This window comes from Artemia franciscana, chromosome 7, assembly GCF_032884065.1.
Source record: "Artemia franciscana chromosome 7, ASM3288406v1, whole genome shotgun sequence".
Taxonomy (NCBI): Eukaryota; Metazoa; Arthropoda; class Branchiopoda; order Anostraca; family Artemiidae; genus Artemia; species Artemia franciscana.
In genome coordinates this window covers 38,831,329-38,853,696 of record NC_088869.1, presented here as the reverse complement: position 1 = coordinate 38,853,696, position 22,368 = coordinate 38,831,329, and the positions used below count along the sequence as shown (strand labels likewise).

The following is a 22,368-nucleotide window of genomic DNA, read 5'->3' as shown; positions in this document are numbered from 1 at the left end:
CTCTTTGGATCCCAGAGAATTCAAACGTGCAATATCACAGAATTTTGTTGACCAGAAAACATCTATGATTCCGCTCAAAATTAGATGCTTGTATAACCCCGATTACTTTAATCTGAATTTAATTTTAGAGGTAATAGAGCCTTCTATGGTAGGCAGAATATTGGATACGGTCATTCGAAATTGTTTGTCTGACGCTGACTCGTAGCCTACATTCTTAAGCTAAGCAAACTTAGTTTAAGTAGATGATTCTTTAATAAACAAGTCGGGTAACTTAAATGGTTCCATCGATATTAAGTATAATATGAAGATATTCCAATTTACAACATTTCTATAAAAACACATGCAACCTAAATACTGCCTATCAAAGACAACCGTCCATGGTATGTCTACTGATCCAAGTGGTAATAGCCGAGATGATTAATCTACTTGATTTTCCCATAACATAACATTGTTAAATTAAAAATTCCAGCAGAAAAATTAGACGATAGAACTGTTCATCTTGCCAGAAAGTTACTGGAATCGGCTATCCTTTTTGTTAGAATAATTTAGTTCGGCAATCCAGAATAAAATGTACGCACTGGACTTCCTATGTAAATATAGAAATTCGCACGAATAGAGAGAAATCTTCAGTAGTATGGGCGCCGGGGATTATTCTGAAACAAAAAATAAAACAGTTAAATAAAAAAACTTTTGAAAGAAATTCACACACAAAAGATAAAAAAGAAATAAAAAAAGAATGCAATATGAATTTACAGTAAATTTGGATGAAAAGTCTAGACTCATCTATCTTCAATAGCTTGAAGATAATTAAAGAAAAAAAAGTTCGAATACTGCAGGTTTGGTAGAAAAATTGTCTTACAATGACCAAGATTATTATTTTTCATAAAGGAAAACAGTTTTCTTTTTTTTTTTAGTTTAATTTGCTTAAAAAGATCTAATTTTCCTGCTGATTCTCAATATACAACTAGACCTACGTTGCCCGGGCAACGTGAAGTGTTGTGAGAGCAACACTTTGGTTTTGTTTCTTCGCTATTGATCAGTAATCACAAGATCAAAGGCTATTCCTCAGCGTTGAAAAAATAACAACGAAATAGTATTGAAAGAAGGGACTAAGTTGACTTTGCAGCCAGTTGAACTTTATCCTTTTCAATCGTAGACATCGTGACGGATGAAAACTCGGAACAATATCTTATAAAATCTAGTTGGTATTATAAAGCTATCCCTAACTTTTCAGGATCAAAATACCATAGATGACATTCTATTAATTATTACGAAACTATCTCATTGTTTTACATTCTCGTTTGTGCTTGTTTCTTCACTATCGGTTAAATGATGAAGTTGTCAGCCTATCGAAGTTTTAAAATGGTATGTTTAAACAAGAACGCAATCAGTTATCACATGACCAAAGGCTATTCCTCAGCGTTGAAAAAACAACAACTACAAAATAATATCGAAAGAAGGGACTAAATTGACTTCGCAGCCAGTTGAACTTTATCCTTTTCAATCGTAGACATCGTGACGGATGAAAACTTGGAACAATATCTTATATAATCTAGTTGGTATTATAAAGCTATTCGTAACTTTTCAGGATTAAAATACCATAGGTGACACTAATTATTACGAAACTACCTCATTGTTTTACGTTATCGTTTGTACCCGTCGCGTAAACACTCAATTCTGTCAGATTTAAAGAGATCGAATACAATGTGCACGAATTTTCAGAAATTTCTATCCCAAAGTGAACATATTCTTACTTACAAGTCCCTCTCCCGTGATAGACATCATGTTCACCGGAAACAAATAAATGGGTACACCAACTAGCAAAGTTGCAAACCCCTCATCGCTGAAGATGATTGTAGCCCAACAGCCGATAAGTCCCCTACATGTCTTACCACTGGAACCAAATTGGTTTAACCATCAAATACACCAGAAACAAATAATAGGTACACCAACTAGTAAAAGTGGAAAACCCATCATTGCCGAAGATGATTATGAGCTAACAGCCGTTTCTCGCCCAAAGCGAACCTATTGTTACTTATAAGTCCCTCTCCCGTGATAGGCATCAAGTTCACCGGAAACAAATAAATGGGTACACCAACTAGCATAGTTGCAAACCCCTCATCGCTGAAGATGATTGTAGCCTAACAGCAGATTATTACTTACAAGTCCCCTACATGTCTTACCACTGGAAGTAAATTGGTTTTACCATCAAATACACTGGAAACAAATAATAGATACACCAACTAACAAAAGTTGCTAACCCCTTATTGCCGAAGCGATTATTACCTACCTGCCGACTGTTGCTTACAAGTCCTCTATATGTCCCACAATTTGTATCGGCCTAGATTTCGCTTCAGTGTGTACCTTACTACTGAAGTTGTCAACCCCTTGAAACTTTCAAACTGGTATACCTTAGGAAGGATTTTTTGTACCAAAAAATGGATGGAATATACTTTGATCAGCTCATCAAGAGCTATCGATTGCCGTCAAAAAATATCTGTCTTAGTTCAAAAGTTGATTTTTTTTGCCGTAGGCCAACTTTCTAACGTCACCACTTAGAAAGGAGCACATCTGATACCATTTCTCTACAGCAATCCCAAACCCGAATGATAAACTCAGCCGAAATCACGAGCAGAAATGGGTAGAAACAATAGATGGCAGCACTTTCAGACCCGTAGGAAAATGCCACATTTTTGCTTCTGTAAATTTTTCTATTTATCACTCAAAGATATATTGGCTGTGGGGCCGGGTAACTGCCGCATATATTTAACACTTATAGATTTTAGTCCATCTTCAATTTGAAAGTGGTGACTGCCTGCTTGCCTGCTAGAACGGAGCTTTCCACTCGAAAGCAGAAACATGGTTTGATGAAACGAAAGCTTGGCTGCAGAACATCAGATACTCCTCTCTGCCATAGGCTATATAACTCCCTTTCACTTCGCACACCATAGGCTCTGGCTCGTGGACAAGCAAAAACCATCCTTTTTGGCCCCAGGCAAGAGTTCTGGGGAGCTTCCCAAAATGTAATGTCATATTCATCAATCCGGCCTGAGGTCCACACTTTCCGTAAAACCCGCACAGGTTGGACCCTTACCAGTTTCCAGGAATAAGCTGAAATCGGCGCCATAGAAAAAAAAAACGGGACAAAACCAAAGTGTTGCTCTCGCAATACAATTAACTTTGGTTTCATCAACATAAACTAATTCGTATTAGAAAAGGGGATTTTCTCAAATTCCTCGTGATTTAAATTTTATCGCGAAAACAAGAAGCCTTTGCATACGTGTCGAAAGCATACCATAGATAACTTCGAAGACCACACTGCATTTCCATGACGAAAGTATAACAGTTCAATATAGGATGAAACCTTTTAATGGACAATGAACAGATATAAAATTTTTAACTGGATATTTCGAACACATATATAGTGTTCATCATCAGCAGTAAAAATAAAAGACATCAATTGATGTATCAAATTATTATTTCCAAATATCCCTTCCCTTATCGTAGAGAGCCCCTGGGACCGGCTTAAGCAATGCACTAAATAATCCTCTTTAACTCTGCAAAGCGGGCAAGTATATCTGTCTTCATTGGAACATCTTTCTTTAGAATATTTTATAAATCTTGCACTAGTTGGCAGGCAGTTAGCCCTGAGCTGCATCCACAACGTCAAATATCTAGCTGGTAAATTCAGCTTAAAGTAGAACTCCTGCCCACAAACCCCCTTAACCTCCTTATAAAACTTTAATGTTTCTGATTTTTTTTATCTCATCAGTCCATTTTTGAATCATTTGATTCTCTAGTACTATCTTAATCTCATTCTCCCAATTATCTGTTAGTCCTCTACCTTCATTCCAAACAAAGGAAAACCCTGTTTTGTCTAAAATGTCTTTTATTTTTAGTGGCCATGATCTTTTTTTCCCTGCGAGAGTAAATCTTCATAAGCTTCCTTAAGCAACCTGTCACTCGGTAACTGGACAACTTTCAACCAGAATTTAATCATTGAGACTAGCCTGTAATTTATTGATGGCCATATAGCTAGACCGCCATTTAAAAACTGGGAATGAGTAGTTCTATGCAGCCCAAACAATCTCTTAAAGTACCCTAATTGAATACTCTCTATCTGAGCCGCTCTCTCATGCCCCCAAATCTCTGCTGCGTAATGTAGAATGGGAACTATTCTCGACAAAAAGACCCTTTTATGCAACGACAAATTTTTCATTCCCATTACATTATCCCGGAAAATTGTAAACATTGCTGCTCTTCCCCGGCTTAACGTTTCCTTTATATGATAATTCCATCTTCCATTATTTGAAAAATATATCCAAGATACTTAATTTTACCCACAACTTGTATCTCCTCCCCCTTAAACCAAAATTTACTTTCACATTTATCATTCCTCTTGTTAAATGTAATCACTTTTGATTTCAGAACATTTACCTGCAGGCACTTCATCTTTAGATAATCATCTGTTAAATCCAGGAACCTCTGTAAATTATTTGCCGAATTCGCCACAAGCAGGGTTGCCAAAACTAATTGAGACTAAAGTGTCAAATTCAGCAAAAAAGGGACACTTTTAGTGTCCTCCTAGAAAATTAGCCAATATACTTTAAAAGTTGACAAAAAAGGCTTTAAATGGCTTTCTCGCCACTACTCCTGGGCCAGATTTACGTTCTTCTTTTTCAATTAAAAGCAAAGCGGCTCTTCAAATAAGTAAAATCCCATGCAAAACCTCAAATCGCCTAATACGCGAAGAAGAAACAGAATTCAGTACTATTTCTCGGGTTCTCTCGCACCTTCGGTTGTACTAGTTGCCGCTTTTTGGACGACCGTTTTCATTTTCGTCGTTTTTGACCAAAAATTAGAAAGTGCAGTCTTATTTCAGGAACTCTGAATCATTTGTGCTGCGTTTGCGGTGTTACAGGAACGTAAACAAAAGTTGGAGCAGTACAACTAAGATAAATGAAAAAATGCGTTGTTTAGTTTTTACGTTTTCAGCCAAAATGTCTAGTCTGTACAGCGAGAAAACCTGTTTTCACTTTGAGCCTCCCCAACCGCCTCGGCCGTAAAAAGCCATAATGAAGACAGGGCTTAAAAGATTTGCGCCAACACACCACAGATACGATGTCTGTCGCTGCCGACACTGCTTAATTGCCCTCGCTCCCTCTTTTCCTTCAGTAGCATATCATATCTTCTGCAAAATTTTTGTCGACCATTTCCCGCAGACTGATATCAAAAAGCATGTGAAACGCGCTTGGCTTGGAACGTGCTTCACATCCTTTTCACCTGGCTTTCGCCAATGCGTTTGATAACGCTGCTCTCGCAAGAATACACAACCACATTATTATTCCACCCAATAATTAATGTATTCATGAGATCAATTGACTAAGAGATCAAACTTGATAAGGAGAGAAATAATGGCAAGACAAATATCACTTGTTCTGTATAAAGCTAATATATTCTTCAAAAAACAAAGAAATGTCAAATTCTTTGCAAATAGTGACAAGACAAATATTACATGTGCTTAATCAATTGTTGAAAAAAAAAAAGAAAAAGCACAGAAAACCAAAGAAAAAGGCCTTTTGGTGTCAAAAATAGCTATGGTTTTTCGAGGACCGTTTCTCTCTGCCTACTCTCTTTCTTCTGAGAAGAGGTCAAAGGCGTCTGTAAAAGACAATGGAAAGGCTTATTTAATCACAATCCTTTTCACCAAAAGCAGAATGGTGCACAACAAATGTCTAAGCAAATCCGAAATATTTTAAGCTAGGCCTTTGCCATCCTCGCGGCTCAAGATGGACCAAACCGAAAAACCTAGAAAGCATGAAGAGACCTTTACAAGGGAAAGCCTGTGCTGGATTTCACATACGGTGCATTTCATGTTATGAAGGCTTACGAAAAATGAGCAGATACAAAATGAATCGGATTCCAATTCAGAAGCGTTATACAGAGGTCCAGCTTGGTTGGTTCCAGTAATAGTCTTTTATTTCTTCTCTAAACAGTCCACCAGGTTACAGCATGTAAAACAAAACATTTTTCACTGCCGTTCTTGCATCCTTTCATCACTTTAGGCAAAAAAGCACATATCGCTAATTAGCACTTAGTACACTGGATGTGATGTTCAGTCTATGACAGTATTACATGATCTTGACAGTTACCAGAGAATTTTCTAGTGGGTTAGACTGTACCCATATGGGGCAGGGTCCACCCTCTCAAATGCATGTGAACCTAAACAGCATATTTACCAAAATCCTAATGTCTTAATCCAGAAAATCAACTGAGGTTCACCCTCGTCCAAAAAATGATTAAGCAGCAGCAAATTAGATCAGGATCAGATAGTTTACTACTAACTACTATCCAGGTCGCACCTTTGCATACTCCTGTAGACTACAAGTCATAAAACACCTTAAGCTTTTACTTACCAGCAGTTATATGCTTGCTTCAGTTCTTCTTATCCAATTTTTTTTTCTAACCTCTCTTGAGCAAGTCACATGTTTCACCACGTTTGAATTTTCGCGCTTTTGAAAAGTAAAGTAGTGCGGATACGACAAAAAAAATCCCTAAGACGAAAACGAGCCTGAAAAGCACAAAGCACAAATTAAAAGCAGTTGCAGTTAAAAAAAAAAAGAAAAAAAAAGTGAAAATAAATACATATGGTATTGATTTTGAAAAAATGCCAAAAAGTGTCCTTTTTTTCAAAAAGTTGCCTTTTTTCACCCAATAGTGGCACGGTGTCACCCAGAGTGAAAAAGTGTCAAAAAAGCACTAAAAGTGTCCCTTTGGCAACCCTGGTCACAAGAGCAATGTCATCCACATACACCAACACTGAGAAGTTTATATTACCTATTCTCACTGTTGGAGCCCGTTTTTTGCTAAAAATTCAACAATAGCATTAATAGAAAGACCGAAAAGTCGAGGTGACAAGGCGCTGCCCTGCTTTACTCCTTTCTTAACTTTAAAAGGCCTAGAGATACCCAACCCACATACTCTTACTATTGCACTAGTTTCAAAATACATATTTACAACCAAACGGATGAAACAAGAAGGTAGCCCTATATCATGTAGGCTTTTTAAGCAGGACTCTATCGACATTATCAAACGCTTTTTTTAAGTCCAAAAATGCAACATATAACTTATTCTTTCCTGATCCATACTTTTCAATTAATCCACTTAAAATAAAAATTCTATCCGTAGTACTATAACCTTTTATAAAACCTCCCTGTTCTTCTTTCATAACTCCAATACCCTCTAGCCAATCATTTAACCGGCTATCTAAAATTTTCTCTAAGATTTTGCTAAGTATAGGAGCTAAGGCTATCAGCCTATAACTCTCATGATCCCTGGCACTCCCCCTTTAAATATAGGTACCATTATCGATGTCCTCCATGTAGAAGGCCATACTCCATCACTAATAATTCTATTAAATATGTAAACTAACACAGGTAATATCACATTAAGTGACCTCTTTATGGTATTCCATCTGTTCCTGGTCCAGACCTTCCTTTCATATTCCTGACAACTTTCCTAATTTCTTCTGACGAAACTTCTCTTACCAAATCATAATCCTTTTCTCTCATAGGGAACAAAACAAAATCGCTCCAATTTTCATTACTTAATTCTATACATTCCCCTTCGATACTCTCTAAATAACTTGACCAAGTATCGGCCGCTGGGATATCTGATAGGGCCTTTGTTTTATTATCATTTGATTTCATTTTTGACCAGAAATCTTTTGTATTACCTAGATTAAAAGCTTGCTCAAGCTCCTTCTGTTCTTCTCTAAGCTTCTGCCACTTTTTTCTTTTTATCAACCTTTTATATTCTCTTCTTTTTTCTTTAAATATCAACAATAATTCATGATTTTCCTCAGATGAAGAGTAATTTTTAACTGCCTCTAGTAAATCTTCTAAATAATTTTTCATAACTTTACACTCATTGTCAAAGAAATTTACATTTATTTTCTTATTTAACCTTTCAGAATTTTGAGCACAGTTATAAATAACTGAACCCAATTCACTCAGAGTAGTATCAACATCCATTGATGATTTGTAAATAATTTTAAGCCTTTCAATTGCCTCGGGCCTTAAAAATTCATTTCCCAACAACTTTAGCTCCTCGCCACTCCACTCAGTCTTTAAAGGCTTCTTTTAATAAACATTTTTTTCAAAGTCATCATTACTCTTCTTCAATATATTTGCTTTACCCATTACTCTCGTTATAAGGCTTAGTCTAACCTCCACTGGAAAATGATCTGACCTTATGATACTTAGAACCTCAACGCACATTGTGTATTTCACAAGCTCGATGTATATGCATTTTTCATTACGGCGCAGCCTGATACGCGCTAATTGCGGAATTTGATATAATCAAATTACAAAAGTTGGAATGATATGCTCGAGCTATAGTTTTCAATATTGATATAATTACTGGCAATTCTTGTTTGAAAACTTAACGAACAAATCATATAAGCGCTTATGCTGTGTATTATTTTTGATAGTAGTTGTGTTTGGATCTTTCTTTATAAAAATGCGATTTAGTCTGTATTTCCAGAAAAGGCCGTGTTACTGATAGACCGTGTTACTTAAGGGAAAATCACTCTTTTTTGACAAAATTAACGTGCTCATTGAAGTGAGCGTAAAAAAAATATATCCACAATCGTATCAAGCAGAACCTCAAACTCGGCAACGTATTGAGCATCAAAATGTAGATAAAGTATTAAAAAAAAAAAAAAAAAAAAAAAAAAAAAAAAAAAAAAAAAAAAAAAAAAAAAAAAAATGATTACATAACTGAACCAAAAGACAGAAATCAACAGAGTCGTTTTGAAATCAATTCATATTCTTACAGTTACATGGATACTATACAAAATAAAAAAAAAGGCAACATATTTTTTATATCTAGTTTCTTATAAGGACTTGAATCGTTAAACTAGCTTAATATAGTCTAAAAAAGTAGCATTTGCTTTACTTATACAGGGTGGGCTAAAAGTCATTGACCCATTTCAATTTTAAATAACTTTTTTTTTAACATTTATGTGCAGGGCATGAAGTTTTAGTATCATAAAGTCAAGGCGATGGAAATTGATTTTCTATCACGTACGTATATCGTACTGAATGTTGTCCATAATTAATTTCCAGAATCTGAAAACATAAAAATATTAAGAAAATAAAAAAGATTAAGAAATAAAAAGATTGAAAAATAAAAAGGGTCAGTGACTTTTGGCTCACCCTGTATATTCTCTTAAGATTTAATCCAAAATTCTTTATTATACTGTCAATAATATCACATCGATTCATTGATGTTTGCTTTCAAGAAAACTGCCTAAAGAAATATGTAAATCATACAAATAACATTTAATCACCCACAATATACAAAAATAGATTATAGCGGAGTTCTACAAAAAGAAAAAGAAAACAGGTTCCAAAAAGGCAAAGATACGACAGTCAAATGAATGCAGCTGAGAAATGTCGCCTATCTGCTTTAACTTTTAGCACTGAATTCTTTCGAATGCTTGACCATTGTTTGGAGGGCTCGTTAGACCATATTTTTGAAGGCGGGAATGCCCATAACGCTTGGGTATGCACAGTAAAAGTTTTGTATATTTATAGTAACACTTTTTGACATTTTTAATGTCTCTCACTGACAGCACGTGTGATGCACTGGCGAGGTAGGTTATGTGTGGTACGCACACTGAACGATAAATCGAGGCAAGAAATTTAGTGGAGTAGCGTCCACGATTCGGCATGACAAACACATAAGCATATAATGATAAACTTCGAAGAGGGCTCATTGGAATGGTAATCAAAAGTTCTAGTGCCCTTCGTAATTAAAAGGTCTGGAAATTATGTCTTTGAGGTTGACAACCCCCCACAGTCCTCAAGACAAGAGTCGTAAGTTGTACCCTGGGGCATATAAGGTGTATATAGAAAGCGTAGTCGTATAACCTTCGGAGGGGGCACATTGGATTGGTAATCAGAAGTTTTAGTGCTCTTTTTAAAGATTCAGATTGATCGGATTTTGGATACCCCCCCCCCAAAACCTCGTATTTTCCCGAAATACATCGGATTTTAATTTTGAGATGGTCATTTTTTGTCTTAGAAACTTCCAAAAGAGCTCATTCGACTGAAAATTGAAAGGCCAGTGCCCTTTTTAATATTTGTAAGGGATTGGAGGGCAACTAACCCCCTCCCACACCCATCATTTCCCCAACACATCAAATTAAAATTTTGAGATGGCCAATTTGTTCAACGTAATTGAAAGATCTGGATATTATGTCTTTGAGGATGCCCCCCCACAACCCTCAGGGCAAGAGCTGTAAGTTATGCCCTGGGGCATATAAGGTATATATAGAAAACGGTGATCTTCTAAACTTTGGAGGGAGCTGGTTGGATTCGTAATCAGAGGTTTTAATGCCCTTTTTAAGACTCAGAGGGATCAGAGGGTGGATACCCCCCCCCCCACCACGCATTTCCCGAAATGCATCTGATGGAAATTTTGAGATGGCCATTTGTTTTCGTAGAAACTTTAAAAACAGCTCATTCGATTTGAAATTGAAAATCGCCAGTGCCATTTTAAATAGTCGAAACTAATTGGAGGGTGACTAGCCCCCTCCCTCGCCCACCATTTCCTAAAATACATCCAGTCAAAATTTTGAGATAGCCATTTTGTTCAACGTAATTGAAAGGACTTGAATTATGTCTTTGAGGATGACATCCCCCCCAGCCCTTAGGACAAGGTCAGTTATGCCCTGGGGGCATATAAGGTATATATAGAAAGGATGATCTTGTAAACTTCAGACATGACTCGTTGGATTGGTAGTCAGAAGTTCTAGTGCCCTTTTTAAGATTCAGAGTGATCGGGGGGTGGATAACCCCACCCCTCGAAACCTTGTATTTTTCCGTAATGCATCTGATAGAAATTTTAAGATGACCATTTGTTGTCATAGAAACTTGGAAAAAGGCTCATTCGATTGGAAATTGAAAGGGCTAGTCCCCTTTTTATTAGTCAAAAGTGAATGGAGGGCAACAAGCCCCCCCCCCACATCCATCAATTCCCAAAACACATCTAATAAAAATTTTGGGATAGCCATTTTGTTCAGTGTAGTTGAAAGGTATGGAAATTATGTCTGACAACCCACATACCTTCTCAAAACCAGATCATAATTTGCACTTCAGTGAAAAGAAATGGCTGTGGATTGTCAGTTTAGTATACATATACTGATATATATTCCTTAAAGCTTTAATAATTTTCAATTTATCAATATCAAGAAATTAGAACATTTTAAACATATTTTGTAAGTCATAAAATAAACAACCAAGTCAAACTTAAAACGAGCAAAAATTAACATAAGTAGGACTCACAACCCACATGCCTTCTCAAGACCAGAACATAGTTTGCGCTTTACTGAAAATAAATATATTAAAATGCTTTCACTTTGTTTTTACTTGTTCACAATATTTTTACTAAATATATGAAGAGGGAAGTCCTACACTTTGCACTCCAATTACAGCGCGAGTGTCTGGTGCCCTTTTAAGAGTAACAAGACATTGGAGGACAAGTAGCGGTTCTCCCAAGCCCATTCATTTTTCAAACACATCCAGTCAAAATTATACACAATATAGTATAGATTTGAATAGAAAATGCTGAATGTCTTTACTCATTCTTTCTATTTCTTAAGTCAACTTCATTTTCTAATCTTATTATTAACTCACAACGTTTGATTCAAACTGTTTTTGAATCTATCGTAAGAGTATCTTATGTATTCAATATGGACACACCTAAATAGTAATAAAATATTTAAAAAACAATCACATTTCTGTTTGGTGCAATATCAAGAAAGGTCATAAATCAGGAAGTGATTCTCGAACGGCGTGATTCATCAGTAAAAGAACATGGCAGATTATATATAATTCCGAGCGACACTATTTTATTTACTTAAGCTAAGATTTGACATATAATGGCCGATTTTTAGACACAAACACGATTGAACAAATACTTTATGAGAACTCCAACTGCTATATCTGACTGAAAACCAATTTTGAAAAGTCTTCCTGTAAAAATAGTCTGATAAATTTAATTAAATCTTATAACAAACAATTGAATACTTTCAAGTATTCAATTAAGCTCAGAAGTACTTTCAAGGAGTTCAGAAGATTCTTTTAAATTAACAAACACAACATATCGACTACATACCAAGGGGTTAGGACGAAATCTATAGGCTAGCATCATCCGTTTCCTATAAACGTCAAACTCGTCGTCATTGGTAGAAAGCTCTCCTGGCTTCTCCATTCCCAATCCATGAGAATCAGACGTCGCATTCCTACAAATAATCATAAGTTAACCAAAGAACGAGATAATAACAAAATTACATCAATACTTGAGCAAGTGGGTGCAGGTAGCCTAAGCCGTTAAGGCTCGGCCGATTAGTGCACCTTAGAAAATCAAAATGAAAAAAATCTTTCTTATCGCTTGAAAATAGTTAACACCATTGCATTTTATCCACTAAACTATAATTACAGGGGTATTCCAAACTTTTCGTACTATAAAAAGAAATAAAATAATTTTGCTACAAAAAACTATTTTTATTACTCAAGAGAGCTGCACATTTTTGATCATTTCAATCGATTCTCTGACATAACCATCAGTGACAATTATCGAAACAAAATACACACTCCATCAATAATTGCTAGAAATAACCTGACCTGTAGTTAGTTACCAAAATTCTCAAACCTACTTAGATGACGCGAGGTGGATGTAAAGCTCATCAGGGGGATGAATTTTAATTTCAGCCATTTATTTGCGACTATCGAGTTTTCTTTTCCTCTGAGTAGAAAAATGAAGAGTTTTTCGAGCACATCATGTAAGTAACAAGGAGAACGAAATAATTTGGGAATTATTGGAATATTTGGGAACCAACAGGCAGTCGTCATTTGAACTTTTACAGTCAAAAAGTATTGTCAAATTTAATTCGTCAGTTTTGTTCATTTATTTTATGTTTCAACGTGGCAGCACTTACAAAAACGTGATACTATCCTCAAACTTCATGATTTTGAAACAACCGAGAGAAAATTATTAGACAACTAGGATTTTCAGGAATGGACTTAAAACGAATCGAGGGTGCAAAAAAAATATTTTTAGTTTAACGTCCTTGCGCTTCAAATCCATTGGTAGATAGATATACTAGCCTAATTTTTCTGGCATTTGATTGACTTTAGTGATATAAAAGCGATTAGTATTAAAGCTAATCCTGGAAATTTTCCACATCCATGATCGAGAATTGTGGCCTGAGTGCGAACAATACAATAGTTAAGTATGACATTTGTAATTTGGTGACAAAAATATAGACCTACTAACTTAATAATGGATTCGAAAGCAGCTGCAAAAAAAAGTAACATGAGAGGGGAGGGGGGGGGGGGAGATTAACAATATCGAAGATGAAAAAAGTTGCGACAACATGAATCCGTTTTATTTAGACCATTAAAAATACGGACTTTTTCGCAGGAACTTATAGTAACAAGAGCTAAGAGCTCATATGGCACTTGTGACGAGGCGAGAAGAGCTAAGAGCCAAGAGATCATATGGTATGAGCTCTAACAAAATTCTATGAATCAATAGATTGATTTAAAAAGGAAAATAAGAGGCTTAATGCCGGTCAAGATTTAAAATAAGAGCTCTGAGTCACAAAGCCCTTCTAAATATCAAAATTCATTAAGATCCGATCACCCACTCGTAAGTTATAAATACCTAATTTTTTCTAATTTTTCCTCTCCCTTTTGCCCCCCAGATGGTCGAATCTGGGAAAACGACTTTATCAAGTCAAATTGTGCAGCTCCCTGACACGCCTACAAATTTTCATCGCCCTAGCACGTCCAGAAGCACCGAACTCGCCATATCACTGAACCCCTCCCCCCAACTCCCCCAAAGAGAGCGAAACCAGTACGATTCTGTCAATCACGTATCAAGGACATTTGTTTATTCTATCCACCAAGCTTCATCCCGATTCCTCCACTCCAAGTGTATTTCCAAGATTTCCCCCTCCAACTCCCCCCAATGTCAAAAGATCTGGTCGGATTTGAAATAAGAGCTCTGAGACATGAATTCCTTCTAAAAATCAAATTTCATCACGATCCGATCATCTATTCGTAAGATATAAATACCCCAATTTTCATGTCTTCCAAGAATTCCGGTTTCCCCCTCCAACTCCCCCGAATGTCACAGGATCTGGTCGTAATTTGAAATTAGAACTTTAAAGCACAAGACCCTTCTAAATATCAAATTTCATTAAGATCTGGTAACCCTTTCGTAAGTTACAAATACCTCAATTTTCAAAATTACCCCCCCCTCCCAATTCCACCACAGAGAGCAGATCCGGTCCAGTTATGTCAGTCACGTATCTTAGACAGGTTTCTATTCTTCCCATTCAGTTTCATCCTGATCTCACCGCTTTAAGTATTTTCTAAGATCTCCGGTCCCCCCAACTGTCCCCCCCCCAATTACGCTTGATCCGGTTGAGATTTAACATAAGATATCTGAGTTACGAGGTCCTTCTAAATATGAAGTTTCATGAAGATCCGATCACTCCTTCGTAAGTTAAAAATACGTCATTTTTTCTTATTTTTCAGAATTGCCCCCCCCCCCCGCAATTGATCGGATCCGTTCCAATTATGTAAATCACGTATGCAAGACTTCTGCTTATTTTTCCAGCCAAGTTTCATCCCAATCCCTCCAATCTAAGCGTTTTTCCATCATTTTAGGTTTCCCCACCCCAAACTTCCCCCAATGTCACCAGATCCGGTCAGAATTTGAAATAAGAGCTTTGAGACACGATATCCTTCTAAATATCAAATTTCATGGAGATTCAATCACCCGTTCGTAAGTTAAAAATACCTCATTTTTTCTAATTTTTCAGAATTAACCCCCCCCCCAACTACCCCAAAGAGAGCGGATCCGTTCTGGTTATGTCAATCATGTATCTAAGACTCGTGTTTTTTTTTCCACCAAGTTTCATCCCGATCCCTCCACTCTAAGTGTTTTCCAAGTTTTAGGTTTCCCCCTCCCAACTCCCCCCAATGTCACCAGATCCGGTCAGGTTTAAAATAAGAGCTCTGAGCCACGATATCCTTCTAAATATCAAATTTCATTGAGATCCGATCACCCGTTCGTAAGTTGAAAATACCTCATTTTTTTTATTTTTCAGAAATACCCCCCCCCCCAACTACCCCAAAGAGAGCGGATCCGTTCCGTTTATGTCAATCATCTATCTAGGACTTGTGTTTATTTTTCCCACCATGTTTCATCCCGATTCCTCCACTCTAAGTGTTTTCCAAGTTTTAGGTTTCCCCCTCCCAACTCCCCGCCCCCGTCACCAGATCCAGTCGGGATTTAAAATAAGAGCTCTAAGACACGATATCCTTCTAAACATCAAATTTCATTGAGATCCGATCACCCGTTCGTAAGTTGAAAATACCTCATTTTTTCTAATTTTTAAGAATTACTCTCCCCCCCCAACTACCCCAAAGAGAGCGAATCAGTTCCAATTATGTCAATCATGTATCTGGGACCTGCGCTTATTTTTTCCATCAAGTTTCATCCCGATCCCTCCGCTCTAAGTGTTTTCCAAGATTTTAGGCTTCCCCCACCTCCAACTCCCCCCAATGTCATCAGATCCGGTCGGGATTTAAAATAAGAGCTCTGACACACAATATCATTCCAAACATCAAATTTCATTAAGATCCAATCCCCGCTCATAAGTTAAAAATACTTCATTTTTTCAATTTTTTCCGAATTAACCGGCCCCCCACTCCCTCCCCCCAGATGGTCAAATCGAGGGAAAACGACTATTTCTAATTTAATCTGGTCCGGTCCCTGATATGCTTGCCAAATTTCATCGTCCTAGCTTACCTGGAAGTGCCTAAAGTGGCAAAGCCGGGACTTTAAGTTTTCCCCCTCCAACTCCCCCCAATGTCATCAGATCCGGTCGGGATTTAAAATAAGAGCTCTGAGACACAATATCATTCCAAACATCAACTTTCATTAAGATCCAATCACCCCGCTCATAAGTTAAAAATACTTCATTTTTTCTATTTTTTTTGCGAATTAACCGGTCCCCCCACTCCCCCCCCCCCCAGATGGTCAAATCGGGAAAACGGACTATTTCTAATTTAATCTGGTCCGGTCCCTGATACGCTTGCCAAATTTCATCGTCCTAGCTTACCTGGAAGTGCCTAAAGTAGCAAAACCGGGACCGACAGACAGACCGACAGACAGACAGAGAGACAGACCGACAGAATTGGCGATTGATATATGTCACTTGGTTAATACCAAGTGCCATAAAAAACACGAGTCATCTGACCTTGTAAGTCGATTATATTTTAGTTTCAAAGAAAAGCTAGTGAGAGAAAGATAGAGGGACAGAGATAGAGAGAGTGAGAGAGAGAAGTTACAAGAAAGACTTAAGAACGAAAAACAAACGTACATATTTATAGGAGCCGTTATCCCCGATCCAGAAGCTCCTAAACCCTTGCCTTCAATCCAGCCAAACTTTTGGAGCATTTTAAAACCCACATTATCTTCAGCTATCTTAAAGTCTTCATAATCGGACACGGTCATTGACTTTCCAGTTTTCAGCGCTTGATACTGCAAAAAATAGCTATTATTTGATATACTATTCACAGATTATTTATTTTGGAAGTGGATGAAGGGAGCCATAGGCAAAAATCGGTCTCTCAAAATATATGTACTAACCCTAAAGGAAATATATAAAACAAAATTTCACTAGCTTCGCACAAGTGATAGAACCATTTGGAACAAACAACCAAGCACAAAAATCAATCTATCAACGTCTGAGTCTCTTCTTCTTCTTTTTTAACAGCCTCTTTTTATCTAAATGCAGCTTCTCTTCTTCTTCTTTGGCAGACGCGGGCTTTTCAGTCGAGACTATTCAGCCCTTTTCGTTTTGATTCACTCTGTGATAGAGAGGGTTATTGATTTGGTTGCTTTTCATTTATCTAGAATCAGCTCAGATTTCTTTCAGTAGGTCTTTCGATTCTAGTAGTTGAAATGTAAGACGATAAATGCTGATTTCTGAGCTCTGTGTGCAAGTGTAGTGAGATAGACTCTTGGCTGATAGTGAAATCTTGTGGTGTTTGAAGCACTTTAAGAGTTTACATTGCAGAATATTCTGTGCAAACGTCAGCCTATTACATTCAAATAGGCAATGGTCAATTGTTTCATTTTTAAAATTACAAGACCTGCAAAGGAGGGAAGGGGGAACTGCGCCACTTGAATTAGGGAACTGACATGAAAACGCCTGAAAATTTAGCCCATTTGAGCCAGACCGAATTCTATGATAAATCTTAGTACGGTGCTTATTGGGGAAAGGCAAAAGGATTGGATTATTCTTATTTAACAGTACCTCTGATAATCTGCAGCGGTAAATATCTCTAAAGTGGATTGATCTCCCACTAGGTTGGTCGATATTTAAAGCATTTTTTTTGCGATTTCATCCGCCTTATGGTTACCAATTATACCCGAGTGGCTTGGAACATACTAAAGATAAGTTATGGCAGATAAGTTAAGTAGGAGATAATTCCTCTTGAAGCAAGATTATCAATAATGCTAAGACAATGAAATATGTCTATATTCATCTTACACTGAGAAGCTGAAGAAAGCAACTCTAGGCTTGATAAAGAGTCTGAATAAACTATAATATTTTGCAAATCAATACTCATAAATTCATTATTCATGAGGTACTCTAATGCCACGATTATGGCATTTAACTCAGCAGACATTACAGATGCATTGTCATACAATCTCTCACCCAAAGCAATATTAAGGGTTGGGATAAACACTCCACTTGACACTTTCTCATTCATTTTTGGACCCATTAACAAAAATTTGGAAATGGTTTTTATGTGTAATTGTATAAAGCTATGCAAATTTTTCTAGATAAAAGCAATGGGGGCAAGTTCTTTAGTCCACTTCGAGAAACAAGTATTAACTATGGGGATTGACAACTCCATGGGGGGGGGGGGGTTGGGTGACTGTGGTTGCAATAGATTTTACTGGTACTGGGAATTTCTTCTGCGTATTGGCATAATCATTTGCAATACCTCTATACATGGATGGATTTCTTAACCAGTTATGCAGGGTATGAGAGCTATTGGCTTCAATTTTTGTAAGATAATTAATTAAAAGAAACCCTCTTCTTCCGTTTATTGTTGATAGTCTACTCTCTGTAAGCAGAAACTTAGTGTCTGTTGGTTTCCTAAGACCAAAAATGAGACGGATTATATCATTTTGTGTTGTTTCAATTTTTTGCATATGGGTCTTTGCACAAGCACCATAAACGATGAGGCCATAATCAATATGGGGTCTTATATGTGATTTATAAAATTGGAGTAATGTTTTCTCATTACAGCCCCAAGGTGTGGCTAGTAGTCTTTTTATTATTCTTATTTTTCTAAGGCACTTTTTTATTGTGTTTGTGATGTGAAGGTGGAAATTAAGTTTTTGTTCAAGTGTGAAGCCTAGGTAATTGATTTGATTCTCCTCAGAAATAATTATCCTATTTAAAGTTAGCCTTGCATTAATGTTATTTCGCTTGTGGTGGAATTGGATGATTTTCGACTTGGTGGGCGTAATAGGTGAATCAGAATTTGAGAAAACTTTTCAAATTGGAAAAGTGCTTTTTGCAACTTTGAATGTACAATCTCAAAGGTGTTGCCAGTTGCTCATAATACCAGATCATCAGTATATTGTAAATTGGTGTGTGGGAGGTTAATGTCCCAGAAAAATAGAGAAAAGAGGAGTCAGCTCAGGACTGCACCCTGTGGAAGAACTTTGGTTATTGTAGCTTTGGGTGAGGAGGCTAAACCAACACAAACAATGAAACTTCGATTTTATATGAAAGATTTTATCAAGAATACAAGCTTGGGGGGTAATCCAAGATTTGCCAGTTTAAGTAAAAGAATCTGGTGGTTAGTATTGTCATATCCCCCTTCAAAGTCTAGGAATGCAGCATTTAGGACATTATTTTTGGATAAGGATTCATTTATTGCATTTTGTTAACAATATAAAGCATCTGTTGAGGAGTGGTGTTTCCTGAAGCCAGTTTGAGCATGAGGTATCATATTATTCTTCTCAACAAACCATAGCTGCCTATGGTAAATCCTTTTCTCCATTACTTTTCCCAGTACAGGAGTAATCATTATAGGTCTAGATGACTCAGGGTCATGTTTAGGTTTATTTTCCTTTAAAATTGGTAAAAGAGATGAACATTTCCAAACATTGGGGAATGTGGATGTGACCCATGCATGGTTAGCAATTTAGGAGTTCCTGTTTGTACCAAGGGGTAAGATTCTTTATCCAAGTAAGGTGTATATTATCATAGCTACTTGTAGCATTGGCCCTAATATGTTGTATTGCACTGTTCAGTTCATGTATTGAGAATGGACGGTTTATTTAGTCTTATCCTGGCCGGGGCTGGTAAATTGGATTCATCAAGATTTGAGGGGTGATACTTTTATTATTTGATGTTAGCTTTTTTTAGAAAAGGGTTGCGAACAATTTTGTCGTTTCAATATCATTGTAAGAGTGGGTATTATCATATAGTATTTCAAACTTGAGTGGGTTGGGGGATGTTTCTTTTTCCACAGATTTTTCTGGTAAGTTTATGTCTAATTGGCTCACATTTTTCTCCGGAAAGACTATTTGCAAAATTATTCCAGTAATTATATCTAGCATTTCTTATTGTTCTCTTGAGACTAGGCTCTGCTTGTGATTTACTTAAATATGTAATAGAAGATGTTTTTTTTTTTAGGAATGTTCTCTTAGCTATGTTTTTTGTTCTCCTTCTAATTTGGCATTTTTTGTCCACCATACTGTAGGAGTGTGTTTAGGGATTGTTTTCCTGATTGTTGTTTTGGAGATAGCGTGATTAGGTGTATTTTTTAGTATGGATGTCATAACTTCAGTATGTGTGTCAGCTGTAACAAGCGAGGTATGTGACTCCTGGATTAGACTTAAAATTTCATTATTAAGCTTATCTTTAAACATAGTCAAATTTGCTTTAGTGTTGATATAATTAGGGATATGTGGCATAATTTTAGCTGGTTTGTTTAATGAGAAAACTATGTCGAAATGGTCACAGCAAAGGTTATCAATTTTCTTTATATAAATTTTTTTGAAAATATTTATTGACACAATTTGTAGGTCAATTGTTGAGAATTTGCCATTTTCGGGATTAAAATATGTATTTAGATTTGGAGGGGGTAGCAACTGCTAAGTGCCAATTCAGTATTATTTCATATCAAACTTTCAATAAGCTTACAAGCTTTATTTGCTAGATTATCCCCCCACAGAAAGCTGTGGGCATTAAAATCCCCGCAATTAATTATGCTTTCTAACATATTACAATTAGTTATATAACTGAAGAAGTCCATGGCATCTGTAGTCGGGCCATTAGGGTTATAAAAAATCAATATGTAAGTTTTGGTATTATTTAGAAAAAAAAAACCATTGATTCCAATTGCATCAATATCATTTAAAAAATCTGGAAAATTAATACACAAAATATAATATTATTATTTATTATTAGTGAAAAATATATTATATTTATTATTAGAATTAGTTATATAAGTGAAAAAATCCATGGCATCTGTAGTCTGGCCATTAGGATTATAAAGACTTAATATGTATGTTTTTGTATTATTTATCCAGACATTGATACCAATAACATCAACATCATTTGAAAAATTTGAGAAATTAATACCACAAAATTTAAAATTATAGCTACGCCACCTCCTTTTCTCTTTGAAGACCTATCCTTTCTCAGGATAGTGTATCTTGGTGACTTTGTTTGTTGGTTTTTAGTCAAATCGGTTTTCTGATTAGGTAGGTACAAGTTTGCCAATTCATTTATGATTTTCGCTTTTTATAGCTGTTGTAGGTTCATAAACTGGACTGCATTAGAGTTTAGTATAAAGAGGCATATATTAGGTGTTAGTTTGTTTGGATTTTCATCTGGCTTTTTGTTGATTAGGGGATTAATTCCTGGTGATGCTTCTGATTTGTTTCTGCTTGGGAGGGGTGGCCAGACTAATCTTCTATCATTAGTTGCAGAGGCTAGTTGCCTCGTCCTTAGTGATTCTCTCTTATAGAGATGTCAGCTGGGGTGTTGTGAGGAAGGAGTCTTACAGGGGGTGCTAGATGCTTTGGGTAGATTGGGTATTCTGTTGGTGAAAGTGTTGGGTAGTTTCATAGTGTTTGGTCCGGTGTGACTGAGCTGCATTTGCTTCCATTGCTGCAAATGGGTAAGGTATGGCTTTTTCTGTTGCTATTTGGAGTGTTGGTGCTCGTTTTCTATATGCAGGACATAACGTTTTATTGAAAGAATCATGAGGGCCTTTGCAGTTTATACATTTTGGCTGATCATTTTTACAATTTGTTGTTCCAATGGGGTGGGAGCTTTTACAATTATTGCATGCTTGTAATATTTCACTGCATTTGTTTTTTGTGTGTACTAGTTTTAAACATTTTTGGTACTGGATAGGCAGCTAGCACTTCAAATCTTGTAGTCTATTCTCCTTCTTCCATTCTTACAATCTGTAAATCACGACGTTTCCAGCCTTGGATATTGCTCAGATACACACATTTTGTTGTTATTTCAATGTTTTCCTTTGGTTTAAACTACAATGCGAGTGTTTCTCATGCAAGACTGAGACGGCAAATTTTATTTATCTACATTGAAATTGAGAAGTATAAAAGATAAGTAAACTAACCTACATAATACTCCAACAAATAAAAAAATCAAGAATTTAAGGGGAAATCAAAGCAATACGCTTATAAGAATAACTGAATACAAGGCATCAGATTAAAATAACAAAAACTAAAACACCAAATGCTTACAAAATTCTGAAAAAAGGGTTATCCATCAAGAGAATGTTGGCTTACTGTAAAAGCTATAAATTTTAATTTTAGCTATTCCAGCTGAACAATAAACAAAGAAATTTATCATGGAGGGCCCAGGATGTCCACAAAAAGTGATATAGTCGATAAAGTAAAAATTTATTCACAGAAAGAGAAGTTTAGACATTGAAACGTTTAAGTATTGTTGACGAAGTAATTGCTTTGCACTGTTTTGTTAGGCTAATCTAGATATTGACAATTCGACATGAAATAGCTAATGAGAATGAAATAAGAAGGCAAGTGTTGAATTTTATAAGAGCGAAAGTGTCTCCGATCGATTTCCATGATTGAAGTTTTTTTAGGTTGAGTTTAAAAATGCTGGGTTTAAAATCACTCTGCAAAAAAATTTTTTTTTGACAATTTTGTAACAATATCACAAACTGCTAAGCTACTCCAATCTAAACATTTTCA

General features: G+C 36.3%; 1 protein-coding gene across 1 annotated transcript in view; it reads right to left on the bottom strand.

The window, feature by feature from the left end:
* Nucleotides 1-84: 84 nt before the first annotated feature.
* Nucleotides 85-22,368, bottom strand: part of LOC136029688 (SURP and G-patch domain-containing protein 1-like) — a 41,598-nt gene continuing 19,314 nt past the window's right edge. Inside the window, exons 5-7 of the mRNA XM_065708192.1 lie at nt 16,466-16,626; nt 12,184-12,310; nt 85-653 (exon numbers count right to left, since the gene is read on the bottom strand). Coding sequence (XP_065564264.1) covers nt 627-653; nt 12,184-12,310; nt 16,466-16,626 — 315 coding nt within the window. The 3' untranslated portion in view covers nt 85-626. The remainder of the gene's footprint in view (nt 654-12,183; nt 12,311-16,465; nt 16,627-22,368) is intronic.